The 20,513-nt window shown below is 37.4% G+C and overlaps 1 protein-coding gene across 5 annotated transcripts in view; it reads left to right on the top strand.

The window, feature by feature from the left end:
- The window catches only part of Slc25a40 (solute carrier family 25 member 40), a 48,619-nt gene that overhangs the window by 15,539 nt on the left and 12,567 nt on the right, over positions 1–20,513 (top strand). For 3 of the 5 annotated variants that reach the window (XM_045160511.1, XM_045160512.1, XM_004662286.2), the window contains 3 exons: positions 5,827–5,894; positions 9,620–9,744; positions 10,858–11,031. In XM_045160511.1, the coding sequence (XP_045016446.1) occupies positions 5,827–5,894; positions 9,620–9,744; positions 10,858–11,031 (367 nt within the window). The remainder of the gene's footprint in view (positions 1–5,826; positions 5,895–9,619; positions 9,745–10,857; positions 11,032–20,513) is intronic. The other 2 variants (XM_045160510.1, XM_045160509.1) reach the window with 1 other exon arrangement.

Raw genomic sequence — 20,513 nt, 5'->3', positions numbered from 1 at the left:
TACCTTCTTTTGTCCTTTATTTCCCATCTATTCCCTCCCATGAGGATCCTCCTCTTTCAGGGTAGTTTTCTCCTTTTCTTTCTTTTTCTTGTTTTTTTTTTTTTTTTTTTTTTTTGTTTTTCAAGGTAGAATTTCACTCTAGCCCAGGTTGACCTGGAATTCACTATGTAGTATCAGGCTGGCCTCAAACTCATAACAATCCTCCTACCTCTGCCTCCCAAGTGCTGGGATTAAAGGTGAAAGCCACCATGTCTGGTCTTTTTTTTTTTTTTTTGTCTTTTATTAAATATTTTATTTCTTTATTAGAGAGAGAGAGGGAGAAAATGGGCATGCCAGGGTCTCTAGCCACTGCAAATGAAATCCAGATACTTGCACCACCTTGTGCACTCATATGGGTTCTGGGGAATTGAATCTGGGTCCTTTGGCTTTGCAGGCAAGCGCATTAACTGCTAAGCTGTCTCTCCAGCCTGTCCATTTTTTTTTTTTCATGTTCCTTTTGTTCTGCATCCTCCTTGTCAAAATATTGATGGGCTCAGAATCATATTGTGCTTGTCTTGTTCATGTATCAGTAACCACGGTGGGATCATGAATGTAGCAGTCAGTTCATGGCCGGAGGATTGTGCCCCCAAGTATGCCTATGTACCTTATAGCTCTTAAATTCTTTCTTCCCCCTCTTCCACGATATTCCTTGAGCCTTGGAGGACATGGCAGAAACCTCTTTTAGTATTAAGCTCTTGTCAGTCTCTTATTCTCTACTTTGATGAGTTTTGATTCTCTTCAGTATCTGCAGCAATGTCAGTAGAGAAGTGTCTCTGGCTAACAGTGAGAGCAACACATATTATTCAACCACTTCTTTGCAATGTTCCCTGAACCCTGGTGGGTGTGAAAGCACTAGGTTTTCTCGTATCATTTTGATAAGTTTTGGGTCTCCCTTGTACTTGCTGTCATCTGGGGATCCTTGGAGACTTAGACTTTATTGTTCTCATTGTAATTCTTTAAATTAACTTATTTTTATTTGAGAGAGAGAGGGAGGAAGAGAGAGAGAGAGAGAATGGGCATGCCAGGGCCTCTAGCCACTGCAAAGGAACTCCAGACGCATGTGCCAGCTATGCATCTGGATTACATGGGACCTGGAGAATCAAATTGAACCTGGGTCCTTAGGCTGTACAGGAACTGTAAAGCTATTTCTCTAGCTCTCTCCCTTGCATTTGTTTGGTGTCTAATGACAGTGAATATCTTTTCATAGGCTAATTGTCACATTTCCTATTCAGTGAAATGGCTCTTCATATTTTTTGATGATGTCATAATTGTTAGTATTTGTACTCTTGAATTCTTTATTCTGGGTGCTAATGCTTTGTTTGGTATGTGGGTTACAAACAGTTTTTCCTACTAAGTTGTCTTCTTATTCTAATAAACATTATAGATCATACAATTACTATGTACTCTAGGAACGCTATCAACTCTAGGTTGAAGATTTTCTATTATGTTTTCTTTGTTATATTTAAATGTGTGTGTGTGTGTGTGTGTGTGTGTGTGTGTGTGTATTTTTACTTTCCAGGTAGGGTCTCGCTGTAGTCTAGACTGACCCAGAATACACTCTGTAGTGTTAGGGTGGCCTCAAACCCACTGCAGTCCTCCTACCTCTGCCTCTTAAATGCTGGCAAAATTATATTTTTTTATATTTTATAATTTTTTGTGATATTTAAATTCGTGATCCATTTTGAGTTATTTTTATTTAGATATGAGACTGATGTTGAAGTCTGTTGTTGCTGCTGTCTGTGAATATTTAGCTGCATCTGTTGAAGTTTATTTTTCCTCCATTATATTGTCTTTTGTATTCTTCCTGCCTCCCTCCCCCAGTGGTAGGGATCAAACCCAGGATTTCACACATGCTACGCTAATTCTCTACCACTAAGTCACTTCTCCAGTCCTTCCCCGCCATTGTTATATTTCATTTATAAAATTATTTTCAGCTGGGCGTAGTGGCACTTGCCTTTAATCCCAGCACTTGGGAGGCAGAGGGAGGAGGATCGCTGTGAAAAACAAAACAATACAAAACAAAAACCACCCAAGATTTGTTTTCAGCTATTTCCAAAGTTATTTTGCCTTCCTATATAAATTTTAGGATAATCACGTGTGTGTAACTAGAAATTTGCTAAAATTTTTAAAGAAATTATATTAAACCTATACATCTATTTAGAGAGAAATGATAATATTTACTGTGTTACATCTTTCAATGCATTTTTTTTTCTTTTTTCTTTTTGGTTTATCGAGGTAGGGTTTTACTCTAGCCCAGGCTGACCTGGAATTCACTATGTAGTCTCGGGGTGTCCTTGAACTCACCTGTATCTATCTGTCTACCAAGTGGTGGGATTAAAGCTGTGCACCACCCCACCCAGCTTTTCTAGTGCATTTTTAACCTGCTTCTTTCACTATAATTGATTTTTTTAATTTTAAAATTATTTTATTTTATTTATTTGCTAGGAGAGAGAGAGGGAGATGAGAGAGAGAGAGAGAGAGAGAGAGAGAGAGAGAGAGAGAGAGAGAGAGAGAAAGAATGGGTGCACCAGAGCCTTTAGTTGCTGCAAATGAATTCAGGTAGATGCATTCCCTTGTACATCTGGCTTATGTGGGTACATGGGTACATGGGTCTTTTGGCTTTGTATGCAAGTGCCTTAACCACTAAGTCATCTCTCCAGCCCTGAAATGAATTTTTAAATGTTTATTAAATTATTTGTAAGAGTAGCTGAGTGTAGTGGTGCACGGCTTTAATCCCAGCACTCAGGAGGCAGAGGTAGGAGGATCACTGTGAGTTTGAGGTCACACTGAGATTACATAGTGAATTCCAGGTTAGCCTGGGCTAGAGTGAGATCTTACCTTGAAAAACCAAAACCAAAAATAAATAAAAGGAAATTATTTGTTAGAAAGAGTAATAGGCATCAAGGGAGAGAGAAGGAGGAGGTTGGGCCCTCCAGGGCCTCTTGCTACTGCAAACAAATTCCATATGCATGTTCCACTTTGTTGCATCTTGTTTTAAGTGGTTACTGGGGAATATAACCCAGTCCATCAGGCTTTGCAAGAAAGTGCATTGACTGCTGAGCCATCTCTCCAGTTTTGCATTTCTTGTAAATAGCATATAATTTAGTCATGTTTTAAATCCAGTTAGTTTTAATTTTTAAATTATAGGTAAATTTTACTGATGCAATTATAGATGTTAGTGTTTACTCTGCCCTTTCTCATTATTGTTTTCTATTTTTATCTTTCTTGCTTTTATGTTACATTTTTATAATTTTTATCTATAGTAGTTTTGTTTATATGTACATTTTTCAAAAGCATTCTAAGTTTTAATTTGTTTAAAACATGTTTATAAATGATCATTGAATGTTTTTTATGTTTGCTGCTTTGAAATCTATCTGAGGGCTAACTGATTATTATCTTCATTTTGTGGAATATCTATCTGATTCTTAGAATGATGAACAGTTTTTGACTAAAACCTGGACATTTTGTATTGTATTAAATTCTGAAGTTCACTTACGCATTCTATTTTAAACTAGCTTTAAATTACTGTCTATAATTTAAAAAATTGTTTGTTTGTTTTTTACAATGCTACCATAAGGAAGTGCCACATTGTTACTGCCAGAGAGCTAGAAATCCAGGTTTTGCTCTTGCCTCCACTGGCAAAACGTTTGAGGGAAAACCTTTTATTGTTTGGAAGGGGTGGGAGTTTTAACTCCATTTCCTCTGGTTCTGAGCTGGAGTGGCCTCATTTATTGGATGATGGCAAAAGTTCTCATTCTCTACTATTTCTCCTCTCTTAACCCTGGACTGTAGGGGAGGGAGGTCATCTTATGAGTATGAATGTTTCAGCTCCCTGTTGGTCTTCTGTAACATCAACCGAATAAAGATGTTATGCTGCTTCATTGCAACCTTAACAGGCATAAAAGTGCAGAGGACTTCACTGGTAAGATGCTGGTGCTGCCACCGTTTTTTTGTTTGCTTGTTTTTTTGAGGTAGGGTCTCACTCTAGTTCAGGCTGACCTGGAATTCACTAGGTCATCTCAGGGTAGCCTCGAACTCATGACAATCCCCCTACCTCTGCCTCCTGAGTGCTGGGATTAAATGGCCCCACAGTTTTTTTTCAGAGTAAAGTAGTCGGTCTTACTTTTTCTCAGAAGTCTTTTGAGGCTCATCATTGTTGTGGCATATATCAGTATATTTTTATTTTTCATATTATATACCATTTACGAATCTACCATGTTTTATTTTTCTATTTAAGAGTTGGGGACATTTGGTTTATTTCCACCTAAGAGAATGAATAGTATAGCTATGAACATTTAAGGTTTTTTTTTTTTCTTTTTTGGGGGGTTTTTCAAGGTAGGATCTCACTCTAGCCCAGGCTGACCTGGAATTCACTATGGATTCTCTGGGTGGCCTTGAACCCACAGTGATCCTTCTTCCTCTGCCTCCCAGTGCTGGGATTATAGGCATGTGCCGCCATGCCTGGCTTGAACATTTATGTTTTTGTGTGAGCATTTATTTTAATTTCTCTTGCATATGTACCTATTGTTGAAATTGTTGAGGCAAATGGTACCACCATGTTTAAACTTTTGAGACTCTACAAAACTATTTTTCACAGTGGGCATACCACTTTACATTCCTACAAGCAGTATATGTGGCTTCCAGTTCTCCACATTCTCATTAGTATTTTGTATCGTTTTCTTTCATCCTTTCAAGAGACCTTTATTTTTTTTAAAAACGTTTTTTAAAAATTTTATGTATTTGTTTGAGAGAGGGAGAAAGAGAATGGGCATGCCAGGACCTCTATCCACTGCAAACTAACTCCAGATGCACATGTCACCTTGTGCATCTGGCTTACATGGGTACTGTTATTTGTCCTTAGGTTTCACAGGCAATCATCTTAACTGCTAAGCCATCTCTCCAGCTCATAATTTTTATGCTTTGAGAGGAGGTTTCTGTATGTTGCCTAGCCTGCCCTTAAATTCTCTATCTTCCTGCCACATTCTCCTCAAGTAGCTGGGATTTTAGGTCTGTATCAGACTGTTTTATTTTCATTTATCTGGTAGGTATGAAGAGGTATTTTGATGTGGTTATACTTTGTGTTTCCATAATGATGAATGACATTTATTACTTTTTCATGTGTATCTTCTTGGGCGAACTGTCTAGTTTTTAAGGATTTTTATTTTGTTCTTTGGCTTGGTTCTTTCAAGGTATGGTCTCATTTTAGCCAGTATGACCTAGAACTCACTCTGTAGCCCCAGGATGGGTTTGAATTCAAGGTGATCGTCCCTCAGCCTACTCAGTGCTGGGATTAAAGGTGTATACCACCATGCCCTGGCTTCTCAAGTTTTTATTGTTAAGTGCAAGAGTTTTCTCTTAATAGCAATCTTTGCTTTAGCTTCTGATTTTGTTCTTCTCCGTAGATTTCAAAAAATGAGCATTTATTATAATTTCTTGGATTTCATATTTGGTCAGGAGAGTTTATATGGTCAACTCTCTGCTTCCTATAGTAATCTATAGTGATTCTGCTTCCTATAGCAATCTTTTAACAGCTTTGTTTAAGTATACCAGTCCAGAGCCAAATAATATAGACATTATTCTAGAAGAAATCTTGTTTAGAAATACTTAAGTCTTGTGTTAAAATTGATGTTTTTAATAGACATACATAAATCCAAGAAGTTATAATTTTAGAAATGATTACTTAAAAGAATAAATTACCAGTAAGTTATCTCTATGAATTTTTATACATCATATATATTTGAATTACTTTTCTATTATATAGAAATACATTTTTTATTATAATTTTAGGATGCCTTTTTAAAAATCCTTCGAAATGAGGGCATTAAGTCCCTCTGGAGTGGCCTTCCTCCTACTCTGTAAGTTAAAATTTAATACTTTTTCCACTAAATGATGTTGGTTTTTTTCTTATAATCAGTATGATTGGAAAAAGTGTTGCATTTTTAATGATCAGGACTTTTTTTTCTGAAGCATCGTTTTGTGAATCTCCCAGCTACCCATGGATAATGTTCTAGGAAGACTCAGAGAACCTAGGGAGGTTATAGTTATGAATTATGATTTATTATAGCTAACAGGTACAAAGTAGAATTGGTAAGAGAAAGAAGACATATCAGAAGTTAACCAATGGTAGGTTTCCAAAGTCCTCCCTCATAGCATCACACAAGATGTATTTATTCTTTCAACAGTTAGCTGCAAAGTGTACGAAATATTTCTGCCTTGGAAAACCCAGGAGAGTTTCAGAATGTACAGTTTTTTTATAGGTTTTGGCTATGTAGGCATATTCTTTGTGATGAACAAAACTCCAACTGAAAGGAAAGTAACTCTGTCCTTTAAAATCATACTGTTTGCATAATCATACTAGACAAATTGGTTTAGTGCTTCAGGAATATGTAAAGAATTATTGTGAGGAACATTCCATTGGTTAAATTCTCATGAACTGGCCAAAGGTTAACATACAAATAGGCTCCCCCTAAAGATATAGAAGATTTAAGCAGCCAAGCCTACTGTTTTAAGTCTGCTGCATAAACTTAAAAGTGTTATTTATTTTTGACATTTTCATGTACATATTGTATTTTGATCTTATGTTCTGAATTGCCCTCACTTACCTCCTCCCTCTCCCATTGACACCCTTCTTCCTCAATAATCCCCATCTTACTTTCATGCCTTTTTTAACCCATTGAGCTAAATTAGGGTTGCTTACATGATCAACATTTTTTTTAATGTTTAGAAATAAAGATTTTGGTATTTTTTTGACTTTTTGTTTTATTAAAACATTGTGTTTTGATGTATATACATTCTGCTTTCTAGATAATTCTAGTTCTTCATTAGTCACAATTAAATAAATGAATATGACAAACCAGAAATATTGCATATGAGATCTCCAAATATATTGGCTTTTTCCACCTCATTTTGTTTCCAAGCATGTCATTTATCTTTGTATGGGAGAAATTAGTCAGTTTGGAGGCATTTATTTTAATGGTTGATTATAAAGTTAGTGGCAGCTCCCAAACCACCATTCAGTCCTATTTCTAAAGTTTTAGCATCAAACTTCACTATAGAATAGTAAGCATATATACCAAACTATGGTCTGCCAGTATCCTGTAGACATACATAAGCATAGCGTTTTTGTTGTTTTGTTTTGTTTTTCAAGATAGGGTCTCACTCTAGCCCAGGCTGAACTGGAATTCACTCTGTTTTCTCAGGGTGGCCTCAAACTCACGGTGATCCTACTACCTCTGCCTCCTAAGTGCTGGGATTAAAGGCATATGCCACACACCTGACTTTTATAGCTATTTTTAAAAATATTTTTATATTTATTTATTTATTTGACAGAGAGAAAGAGGGAGAGAATGAGAATGGGCATTCTAGGACCTCCAGCCACTGTAAACAAACTCCATGTGCACCATGTACATCTGGCTAACTTGGGTCTTGGGGAATCGAACATGAATCCTTTGGCTTTCCAGGCAACTACCTTAACTGCTAAGCCATCCCTCCAGCCTCAACTTAGCTATTTTTTGTTGCATTAATATTTGTGCCATAATAGTGCCTGCAACTTGTATTTGAATTTACTTAATTCCCTTGAGAGAATTTCATTAAAAAGAATATACCATTAGAATTTGTTTTTTTTTTTTTTACAACTTATATAAGTTAATTGAAGTCAGTTTTTCTATTTTAATTGTTAAAACTTGGAATGTTAGGGCTGGGGAGATGGCTTAGCGTTTAAGGCACTTGCTTGCAAAGCCTAAGGACCTACGTTCTATTCCCCAGTACCCACATAAGCCAGATGTACAAGGTGGTGCATGTGTCTCGAGTTCGTTTGTAGAGCCTGGAGGCTTTGGCATGTGTATTCTCTCTTTCTGCATTTCTTTCTTTTTAAAAAATTTTTTTTTTGTTTATTTTTATTTAATTAATTTATTTGTAAGTGACAGAGAGAGAGAGAGAAGAGAGAGAGAGAGAGAGAGAGAGAGAGGGAGAGAGAATGGGCACTCCAGAGCCTCCAGCCACTGCAAACGAACTCTAGATGCATGAGCTCCATTGTGTGTCTGGCTAATGTGGGTCCTAGGGAGTCAAGCCTTGAACCGGGCTCCTTAGGCTTCACAGGCAAGCGCTTAACCTCTAAGCCCTCTCTCCAGCCCTGCATTTGTTTCTGAAATAAATAAGATATTCACTTTTAAAGGTAACCCCATCAGAATTACTTCAGACTTCTCAATGGAAACCCTGCAAGCCAGAAAGTCCTGGAATGGAACACTGTCTTTTAAAACTTGAAAACAAACGTTCAATGTTAATTATAATTTATTTTTGGTTATAAGCAGGTGTGATATATGAGGTGTAGCTAAAGTGTTTTATACATGTTCATGAACTTTGTATTGCATTGATTTTCATGGCATGGTAAATGTTAACTAGGAAGGCAGAGATAGGAAATGAGAAACTGTCTTTTTAAAAAATATTTTCAAGCTGGATGTGGTGGCGCACACCTTTAATCCCAGCACTTGGGAGGCAGAGGTAGGAGGATTGCCTAGAGTTCAAGGCCACCCTGAGACTCCATAGTGAATTCCAAGTCAGCTTGAGCTAGAGTAAGACCCTACCTTGGAAAACCAAAAACAGAAAAAATTAATGCTTTATTTATTTATTTGAGAGAGAGAGGAGAAGGCAAACAGAGAGAAGGAGAGAATGGGTGCACCAGGGCCTCTGGCCACTTCAAACAAACTCCAGATACACGAGCCACTTTGTGCATCTGGCTTATGTGGGTACTGGGGAATTGAACGTGGTTCCTAAGGTTTCCCAGGCAAGTAACTTACCTGCTAAGCCATCTCTCCAGCCCTGAAACAGCTTTTTAAAAATATGTATCTATTTGAGAGAGAGAGAGAGAGAGAGAGGGAGAGAGTGGGGGGAGAGAATATGAATGACTAAATGAATATGAGCACTCCATGGCCTCTTGCCACTATCATCGAACTCCAAACACATGTGCTACATTGTGTGTCTGGCTTGCCATAGGTGATTGGGAATTGAACCAGGACTGTAAGGTATTGTTAGCAAGCACCTTTAACTGCTGAGTCATGTCTCCAGATCCCAGAAACAGATTTTTTTTTAAGGTGAGGAGATGAAGTATCCTAATTTGTCTTTTCCTATTTATGACCCGAGATTATATAGTTATTATGATCTGAGTTTGTTACATAGTGCTTACATAACATGTTTGCATGCTATTTTTGTTGCTCACTAAATTAAGCCCTAAATTTATTATTGTTTTTAAAATTTATTTGTTTAGAGAAAGCAAGAGAATGGCATGTCAGGGCGTTCTGCCGCTGCAAACACACTCCAGACACATACACCACTTTAGGCATTGGACTTTTTGTAGTGGTAGGGAATCAAACCCCGGTCATTAGGCTTTGCAGAAAGGCATCTTTTACAGCTGAACCATCTCTCCTGCCCAAGCACTAAATCTTAAAATAAAACGTTATCTCATAAGATTTTGTTTGTATTTTATAGCTTATCTAACATACAAGGGTTTTTTCAGCTTATAATCTTTGAATTTAGTAGTTTTTTTTTATTGTTCTGAACAAATATGTTTGTTTGTTTCTAACAGAGTCATGGCAGTTCCTGCCACAGTTGTTTATTTTACCTGCTATGAACAATTATCTGCTCTTCTGAGGTCTAAATTAGGAGAAAATGAAACCCGAATACCAATTGTTGCTGGAATTGTGGCTAGATGTAAGTAATTAACCTAGATTCATTTTGATTTATTTTTAGAATATTTGTTTAAATTTTGACCTTCACAAAGAATTTGTGTAATGTACAGTATATTGATAAGCTATGTTTTGCATTCTAGTCTGTACTAATTTGTTTATATCCATGTTCCAAAAGTCATATGGTATGATGTCATCAGAATGAAATGGGTTAGCCCATCTTAATGGATGGAATCTTGGGAACATTTTAGAATGATGTTAAAGTTGGTTATTAATCACCTATACTTCAAAAGTGTCATCTGGATTCATACATGACTCATGCCAAAGTCTTGTCATATAAAAAATATTCCTTTAGGGGCTAGAGAGATGGCTTAGCAGTTAAGCGCTTGCTTGTGAAGCCTAAGGACCCTGGTTCGAGGCTCGGTTCCCCAGGTCCCACGTTAGCCAGATGCACAAGGGGGTACACGCGTCTGGAGTTCATTTACAGAGGCTGGAAGCCCTGGCACACCCATTCTCTCTCTCTCCCTCTATCTGTCTTTCTCTCTGTGTCTGGCGCTCTCAAATAAATAAATAAAAAATTTTTAAAAAAATAAAAAATAAAAAAAAATTCCTTTAGGAGCTTTGTAGTTCAGCCAGGTGTGGTGCCACATGCCTTTAATCCCAGCATTTGGGAGGCAAAGGTAGGAAGATGGCATGAGTTCAAGGCCACCTTGAGACTACTGAGTGAATTCTAGGTCAACCTGGGCTAGAGTGAGACTCTACCACGAAGAACCAAAAAAAAAAAAAGAAAAAAAGAAGAAACTTTGGGATTCAGAGCATACACAGAAGGAAATTTGTCTCTGTGCAGAAGAATATTATTTTCTGTGGAATAAGAAGGGCACTAACTGGATGAGATTGTAATAGTTCTGGTTGACTGTAACATTTCTGGAACTACCCTTGAAAGAATTGTGAGCAGAAAAATGTATGTAAATAGACACATTTATCAAGAGAAAAAATGTGTTGTTACAATTAGACACTTGATTTTAAACTTTGTAGACATTTCTGAATAAAAGGCCAACATATAAAAACATGAAATGACTTTTGTATGTTGGTTTGTATTGTGCATGGCTTTATTTTTATTTTCTTCTATTTATACTAGTTGGTGCAGTAACTATGATAAGTCCATTAGAATTGATTAGAACCAAGATGCAATCTAAGAAATTTTCTTACAAAGAACTGCATCTATTTATCAGCAAGAAAGTGTCTGAAGATGGTTGGATTTCCCTCTGGAAGGGCTGGGCTCCTACCGTTCTTAGAGATGTACCTTTCTCAGGTAGGATTGTCCTATTGGTTACATGCTCAATTTTAAGTAACTTGTCTTATGGTTATATTATTTTTACTAGGTTTAAAATTTTATGTTAAAGTTAAGTTTTTTTTCTATAGTGACTACAATTTCCTGATTGTTGGGATTTCAGATCTTCACAGGTCATTATTGAATGAAGTTTCTAATTCAGGCCACATTTTCTTTTTTCCTTCTATTTAATTTATGTTAAACATTCATTGGTGGATATTCATATTCACAGAATACACATTACCTTTAACATTTTTCTAAATGTTATAATCAGGTAAGTAATCTGTGACAAATCAAATGTTACAAAATGTATTTGAACATCTTTATATTATCCAAACTATTAAATTTCAAATATTAAAAATAAACAATCACACCATCAAATAACTATTCTGTAAAAGACTAGTATAGATCAAATTGATAATTTTGTTTATACTGCTTCAAAACATAAAATATGTAATCAGTATCATATACCAGTTGTTAAGCAAAAAGTAACAGATACAAGTATGTAACAACACCTTTGAACTTGCCCATTCAATCTGTGAAGTTGAATGTTGCAAGTATTTCCATTCATGAAGTCTTATATATTTTCACTGTCACATCCCCAGTGGTAGTCACTGTACTGGCTTATTTTTCACCCATTAGATTATAAAATGTTTTCCTATGTATTACTAAATAATGTATTGTTTAATACATTGCACAAAAATTATTTAGTTTTTGAGTTTTAAAAGCTCTTTTAATTTTATACATACATACATACATATATATACATATATACACATACACACACACACACACACACACACACATATGTGCGTACACATACATACATACATATAGTGAAGTCCTGTCTCAGAAAACCAAAACTGGGAGTGCCTTTGTGCATGTCTGTAAGAGCAGTCATGTGAGAGAAGAGTGGAGAATCTGTGGAGCAATTCTGGATCAGCAAATAACACCATCTCAAGAAAACACTTGGATGAGTGGTAGAAAGGATACATTCTCCTCTGGCCTCCACGTATATGCACATGGCGCACACAACATGTATAATGCAGTGTATACTACACACACACGTCAATATACTACCATCACAATATGAGATTTTCTGCCGCTTCATACTTTTATAAGCTTTTTCAAAATCAAACTTCTTAGATTTTGTTTATTTGATAATTTAAAGTGGTTTCTCACTTTGATTTACATTTCTCTAATTACTAATAAGGATGGCCACTAAATACTTGATTTGGATATAACCAAATATTCCTCTTATAAGGATAGGTTATTTTCTCACTATCAGTTTTTGAAGAATTATAGTTGGTAAAGGGATCTGCAATATTACCTTCATCTCATCAAATTCTTATGTATACTTGTATTTGTTTCATTAATTTCTTTGTCTAATATTAATTTTCTAATATCACTGTTTGGATTAATAGTGCTTTTCAAAAGTCTTTATGCTATGCTATTTTTCTTGTCTAGGAATGAAATTATGTTAAAAATAAAACTAAGTGTTTTAGTAGAAATTGAACTTTTTTTTTTTTTTTTTTTGAGACAGGGTTTCATGGAGCTAAGACTGACCTGGAATTCATTATGTAGTTTTAGGGTGGCCTGAATTAAAGGCGTGTGCCATCACGCCTGGTTTGAAATTGAACATTTTCTTCATAGAGTTGTATGCACTCATTTTAGATTTATGAGTATACCCCTTACTCCATTTTTTGTATAAGTTATGTATTTACTTATTTTTCAGGTGCTGGGAGTTAAGCCCAGTGTGTTTTATGAACTAGGCAAGCAATGAACCTCTGGTATACTCTGCCAGCCCTTGATAGCTAGTTAATTTTTTTTTTTAACTGTAAACTTCCATAATTGTAGACAAAAACCCATGGTAAATCCCTCCCTCGCCACACTTTCCCCTTTGAAACTCCACTCTCCATCATATCCCTCCCCTTCAATTAGTCTCTCTTTTATTTTGATGTCATGATCTTTTCCTTCTATTATGATGGTCTTGTAGGTAGTGTCAGGTACTGTTGCAGTCAGGTTCACACTGTGGTATAAATCACCCAACCAAATGCAGCTTGTGGGAAAAAGAGGTTTATTTTGGCATACAGGCTCAAGGGGAAGCTCCATAATGGCAAGGGAAAACGATGGCATGAGCAGAGGGTGGACATCACCCCCTGGCCCACATAAGGTAGACAACAGGAACAGAAGAGTGTGCCAAACACTGGCATGGAGAAACTGGCTATAACACCTATAAGCCTGCCCCCAACAAGATACTGCCTCTAGGAAGTGTTAAGTTCCAATTGCTGGTGAACCTAGCATCCAGAACACCTAAGTTTATGGGTGATACCTGACTCAAACCACCACATTCCACCTCTGGCCCCCATAAACTGGTAACCGTACATGATGTAAAATGTGATGCATTCATCCAACTTTAATAGTTCCCATAGTTTTAATCAATTCCAATAATGTTCATACATCCCATAATCCAAGGTCTTTTAACTGAGCCGTAATACCAAAAAATAACTTCAAAAAACCCATAATGGCACAGACTAAACATTTACACTGCAAAAGATGGCATTGGGCATAGCAAAGAAATATTCAACCACTATAAGATTTAAACAGGTCAAACATCAAACTCTGTAGCTCCAAGTCCAACAACTATTCAGTGACAGATCTCCAAGTCTGATGATTCTAACCAGCAACAAGTCTCTGACATTCCAATTCTGCCCCTCCAGCTAGGCTACTCACAGTCCTAGAAAACTTCATCTGGGGCCAGCAGCTCTCCTTGGCAGCCATGTTGTGGTCCTGGCATCTCTACTGGGTTTCCACTGTAATACACAGTTCATCCACATGGCCCCATGGGTCTCCATGCAGGCATCCAGCAAACCTGCTTCACACTTCCCATGGCCATTTCCAAAGCACAAGACCGTGTTGCAAACTCAATGACCCTCTCTTTCTTGCATTTCTTATACTCCACATTGCCAGGTAGGATGTCAGTTTGTTAATACAAGGGGGGATAAAGCAGACTTTGAAGAACAGGATGCTTGCTGAGCACTCAGGCCCTTTTAAAAGCATCTACATTTTTCCTGTTGCCTCAGTGCAGGTCAGCTGGTCCAATCTCAAAGGTTGTAATTTGTCAGACAGTTGCAGTTGAACGGGCAGCAGTTCACCCAAAGATTTTTCTTTCTGTGCTGTATCCCTCTGCTTATACCAGTTCATTTCTATGCAAAGCAACCCTGCACAACTTCTCAGAACATGGATATAACAGCAAGCTTTTCACACAACTTGCCTCTAGCCCAGTCCAAGAAAAACTCTTTCTTACTCTCCTAAGCCATAGTTCTTACTGCATTCAGGTTTCTCAACTCTGACCTGAATAGTCCATGAAGCTGTACTTATAGCACTGTAAAGCATCTCTTAGGCACTCTTCCACATTCTTCTTGAAAATTAAGGCCAAAGCCACACAGTCAGGATCCTAGCAGCAATCCCACTCCTTGGTACCACTTTACTATTGCAGTCAGGTTCACATTGCTTGTAGAAATCACCCAACCAAGAGCAGCTTATGGGAAAAAGAGGTTTATTTTAACTTACATGCTCAAGGGGAAGCTCCTCAATGGCAGGGGGAAATGATGGCATGAGCAGAGGATGGACATCAGCCCCTGGCCCACATAAGGTAGACAACAGGAACAGGAGAAAGTGCCAGAACACTGGCATGGGGAAACTGGCAATAACACCCATAAGCCTGCCCCCAACAATACACTGCCACCAGGAAATGTTAATTTCCAATTGCCGTTAGCTGGGGAACCTAGCATCCAGAACACCTAAGTTTATGGGGGACACCTGACTCAAACCACTCACAGGCCCTGTGAGGTCATGGATATCCAGGTCATTTTTTGTCTGGGGGACATGTTATAAGGAGTCCTAATGTTCCTTTGGCTCTTACATTCTTCCTGCCACCTCATCTGCAATGGACCCTGAGCCTTGGAAGATGTGATAGAGGTATTTCAGTATGAGCACTTCTCTGTCACTTCTCAGCACCATGGTGCCTTCTGAGTCATCCCAAGGTCTTACAAAAGAAGCTTCTCTAAACAAAAGTAGAGTAGCATTAATATATGGGTATGAACATTAAGAGAAGTGCTTACTGGTCAGTTTGGTGAGCATAGTATGCACATTTAGCCAGACACCAGCAGATGTTACCCACTGGCTCATTTGGCCTGCCTGGCCAAATTTAAGCCTGGTAGAATCCACTGTTGAGTATCTCCACTGGTGATTTCTCTCTCTCCCATTGAATGGCATGCAGTGTAGCTTTTTCCAGCTTTCTGTCAGATGGTCTACATGGAGTAGGTTTTCAGCTCAGCTTCAGCAGGATTTTTCAGTGACCTTGCAGCCCAACTATGTGGAGCCTTCAGCAACACTGATTTCTGGTGGAAAATCAAGAGCCTCAGAAGTGGACTGTAATGTTTTGGGGGTATCAGTGACTTCCCTGGCCAACAACTCACTGGAAGGTATCCCATCCCTGACACTGAAAATTTTCTAGTAACAATCTATAGCTTCTGAGTGTTCCATTACCAAAAAAGTTGGTTTCCATATAACTTAGTTATATTCTCTTAGATTTTTCTTAGCCCTCACTCTACCTTTCCTTTACTCAGTCTCTTCCCCTGACCTCACATAGGTCTTTTCACCCCCATTTTTCCATTGTTCTATTTACATATAATCAATACCATTCTATTAAGTCCCCCCTCCCTTTCTATTCCCTTTATATCCCCTTTCTAGCTTACTAGTTTCTGCTACTGAGTTTTATTCCTAGTCACATAGAAGTCCAATCACTTGTAGCTAGGATGTACATATGAGAGAGAGCATGCAACATTTGGCTTTCTGGGCCTGGGTTACCACACTTAATATAATCTTTCCAGATCCATCCATTTTCCTGTAAATTTCATTTTTCTTTTTTTTCTCAATTTTTATTAACATTTTCCATGATTATAAAAAATATCCCATGGTAATACACTCCTACGCCTATTTTCCCCTTTGAAATTCCATCCTCCATCATATCCCCTCCCCATCTCAATCATTCTACTTACATATACACAATACCAACCTATTAAGTACCCTCCTCCCTTCCTTTCTCTTCCCTTTATATCTCCTTTTTAACTTACTGGCCTCTGCTACTGAGTTTTTTTCCTTCTCACACAAAAGCCCAATCATCTGTAGCTAGGATCCACATATGAGGGAGAACATGTGGCCCTTGGCTATCTGGGCCTGGGTTACCTCACTTAGTATAATCCTTTCCAGATCCATCCATTTTTTCTGCAGATTTCATAACTTCATTTTTCTTTACCGCTGAGTAGAACTCCATTGTATAAATGTGCCACATCTTCATTATCCACTCATCAGTTGAGGGACATCAAGGCTGGTTCCATTTCCCAGCTATTATGAATTGACCGGCAATAAACATGGTTGAGCACATAGTTCTAAGGAAATAGGATGAGTCCTTAGGATATATGCCTAGGAGTGTTATAGCTGGGTCATATGGTAGATCAATTTTTAGCTGTCTTAGGAACCTCCACACTGATTTCGACAATGACTGGACCAGATTGTATTTCCCACCAGCAGTGTAGAAGGGTTCCTGTTTTTCCACATCCCCGCCAACGTTTATGATCATTTGTTTTCATGATGGTAGCCAATCTGACAGGAATGAGATGGGATCTCAATGTAGTTTTAATCTTCATTTCCCTGATGACTAGGGATGTAGAACATTTTTTAATTGTTTATATGCCATCCATATTTCTTGTTTTGAGAACTCTGTATTTAGTTCCATAGCCCATTTTTTAATTGGCTTGTTTGATTTCTTATTTAACTTTTTGAGTTCTTTGTATATCCTAGATATTAATCCTCTATCAGATATATAGCTGGCAAAGATTTTTTCCCATTCTGTAGGTTGCCTCTTTGCTTTATTCACAGTGTCCTTTGCAGTACCAAATTTTGCAGTTCCACGAGGTCCCAATGGTTAATCTGTGGTTTTATTGCCTGAGCCATTGGGGTTATATTCAGAAAGTCTTTGCCAAGACCAGTATGTTGAAGGGTTTCCCCTACTTTTTTCTCTAGCAATTTCAGAGTTTTGGGTCTGATGTTAAAGTCTTTAGTCAATTTGGATTTAATTCTTGTGCATGGTGAGAGAGAAGAAGTCTATTTTCATCCTTCTACAGATACATATCCAGTTTTCCCAGCACCATTTGCTGAAGAGGCTATCTTTTCTCCAATCAATATTTTTGGCATCTTTGTCAAATATCAGGTGGCTATAGCTACCTGGTCTTATATCTGGGTCCTCTATTCTGTTCCATTGATCTGCATATCTGCTGTTGTGCCAGTACCATGCTGTTTTTATTACTATGGCTCTGTAGTATAGGTTAAAATCAGGTATGATGATACCTCCTGCATTATTTTTTTTGCTCAGTATTATTTTAGATATTTGTGGTTTTTTGTGTTTCTAAATGAATTTCTGGATTTTTTTTTCTATTTCCATGTAGAATGCTTTTGGAATTTTGATGGGGATTGCATTAAATGTGTAGATTGCTTTTGGTAAGATTGCCATTTTCATAATATTGATTCTTCCAATCCAGGAACAAGGGATGTTTTTCCAGTTCCTAGTTTCTTCTGCAATTTCTAGCTTGAGTGTTTTATAGTTTTCATTGTAGAGATCCTTTACTTCCTTGGATAGGTTTATTCCAAGGTACTTTAATTTTTTTTTTTTTTTATGTAGTTGTGAATGGGAGTGATTGTGAATACTACTGATTTAGTGTATTTACTTTGTATCCTGCTACATGGCTGTAGGTGTTTATCAGCTCTAACAGTTTGCTGGTAGAATGTTTAGGGTCCTTTATATAGAGAATCATGTCATCTGCAAATAATGATAACTTGATTTCTTCCTTTCCAATTTGTATCCCTTTTATGTGTGTCTCTTGCCTTATTGCTGTGGCTAGGACTTCCAAAACTATATTAGATAAAAGTGTGGACAGTGGACACCCTTGTCTTGTTCCTGATTTTAGTTGAAAAGCTTCCAGTTTTTTTCCCCATTTAGTAATATGTAGGCTATAGGCTTGTCATAAATAGCCTTTATTATATTGAGATATGTTCCTTCTATTCCCAGTCTCTGTAGGATTTTTATCATGAATGGATTTTGGATTTTTTTAAATGCTTTCTCTGCATCTAATGAGATGATCATATGATTTTTGTCCTTCAATCCATTTATATAATGTATTACATTTATCGATTTGTGAATGTTGAACCGCCCTTGCATCTCTTGGATAAATCCTACTTGGTCAGGGTGAATGATCTTTCTGATATATTCTTGTATTCTGTTTGCTAATATTTTCTTGAGAATTTTTGCATCAATGTTCATGAGGGAGATTGGTCTGTAATTTTCTTCTTTTGTTCTATCTTTGCCTGGTTTTGGTATCAGGGTGATGTTGGCTTCATAGAAGGAGTTTGGTAGAATTCTTTCTTTTTCTATTTCCTGGAAAAGCTTAAGAAGCAATGGTGTTAGCTCTTCCTTGAAGGTATGGTAAAATTCAGCAGTGAATCCATCTGGGCCTGGGCTTTTTTTAGTTGGGAGACTTTTGATAACTGTTCGGATCTCCATGCTAGTTATCGGCCTATTTAAGTGATTAACCTCATCTTGATTTAATTTATGTAGGTCATATAAATCAAGGACCTCATCCATTCCTTTCAGATTTTCATACTTTGTGGAGTATATGCTTTTAAAGTATGTCCATATGATTTTTTGAGTTTCTCTGGCATCTGTTTTTTGTTTTTTTTTTAAATTATTTATTTATTTATTTGAGAGCGACAGACACAGAGAGAAAGACAGATAGAGGGAGAGAGAGAATGGGCGCGCCAGGGCTTCCAGCCTCTGCAAACGAACTCCAGACGCGTACGCCCCCTTGTGCATCTGGCTAACATGGGACCTGGGGAACCGAGCCTCGAACCGGGGTCCTTAGGCTTCACAGGCAAGCGCTTAACCGCTAAGCCATCTCTCCAGCCCATCTGGCATCTGTTTTGATGTTACCTTTTTCATCTCTATTTTTATTAATTTGTGCCTCTTCTCTCTTTCTTTTGGTCAGATTTCCTAAGGGTTTATCAATCTTATTTATCCTTTCAAAGAACCAACTCTTTGTTTCATTAATTCTTTGGATTTTTTTTTTGTTTGTTTGTTTCTGTTTCCTTAATTTCTGCCCTAATCTTTATTATTTCTTCCTGTCTGCTGATTTTGGTTTGCCTTGTTGTTCTTTTTCTAAGGCTTTAAGGTTAAGCATTAGGTCATTTACTTGTGACCCTTCTAATTTGTTAATATAGGCACTTAAAGCTATAAATTTACCTACTATGACTGCCTTCATTGTTTCCCAGAGATTTTGGTATGTTGTGTTCTCATTATCATATGACTCTATGAGTTTTTTGATTTCCTTCTTGATTTCTTCATTGGCCAATTCATCATTTAGTAGTGTATTGTTTAGTTTCCATGATTTTGTGTATGCTCTGTAGCCTTTCTTGCTATTGATTTGTAGTTTGATTCCATTGTGATCAGATAGAATGCAAGGAATTATTTCAGTTTTCCTGAATTTGTTAAGATTTGCTTTGTGTCCTAATATATGGTCTATTTTAGAGACTTTTCCATGTGTTGCTGAAAAGCGTGTGTATTCTGGAGCATTTGTATGAAAGGTCAATTTGATCTATGATCTCATTTAATCTAGATGCATTTCTGTTTATTTTTTGCTGAGATGACATGTCAGTTGATGAGAGTGGAGTGTTGAATTCACCCACTATAACTGTGTTTAGTGTTATCTGTGATCTTAGTTCTGATAGTGTTTGTTTGATGAAATTGGCAGCCCCCATGTTAGGTGCATATGTGTTTAGGATTGTAATGTCCTCCTGTTGGACTGTTCCTTTAGTCAATATAAAATGACCTTCCTTATGTTATCTAACTACTGTTGTTCAGAAATCTACCCTGTCAAATATTAGGATCGTGACCCTTGCTCGTTTTCTAGGCCCCCCTTTTTTTAAAAAAATTTATTTATTTGAGAGCGACAGACACAGAGCGAAAGACAGGTAGAAGGAGAGAGAGAGAATGGGTGCGCCAGGGCTTCCAGCCTCTGCAAACAAACTCCAGATGCGTGCGCCCCCTTGTGCATCTGGCTAACGTGGGACCTGGGGAACCGAGCCTCAAACCAGAGTCCTTAGGCTTCACAGGCAAGCGCTTAACTGCTAAGCCATCTCTCCAGACCTCTAGGCCCCTTTTGAAACACTGTTTTCCAACCTTTCACCCTAAGATAGTGTCCATCTTTTGTAGAAAGGTGAGTTTCTTCATGGCAACAATTTTAAGGATCCTGCTTTTTACCTAGTCTGCAAACCTATGTCTTTTCATTGGGGCATTGAGGCCATTGTTATTAAGAATTATTATTGAAAAGTGTGTTTATTTTTGACATTTT

The sequence above is a fragment of the Jaculus jaculus genome, chromosome 10, assembly GCF_020740685.1.
Source record: "Jaculus jaculus isolate mJacJac1 chromosome 10, mJacJac1.mat.Y.cur, whole genome shotgun sequence".
Taxonomy (NCBI): Eukaryota; Metazoa; Chordata; class Mammalia; order Rodentia; family Dipodidae; genus Jaculus; species Jaculus jaculus.
This window is presented reverse-complemented; position numbering and strand designations above follow the sequence as displayed.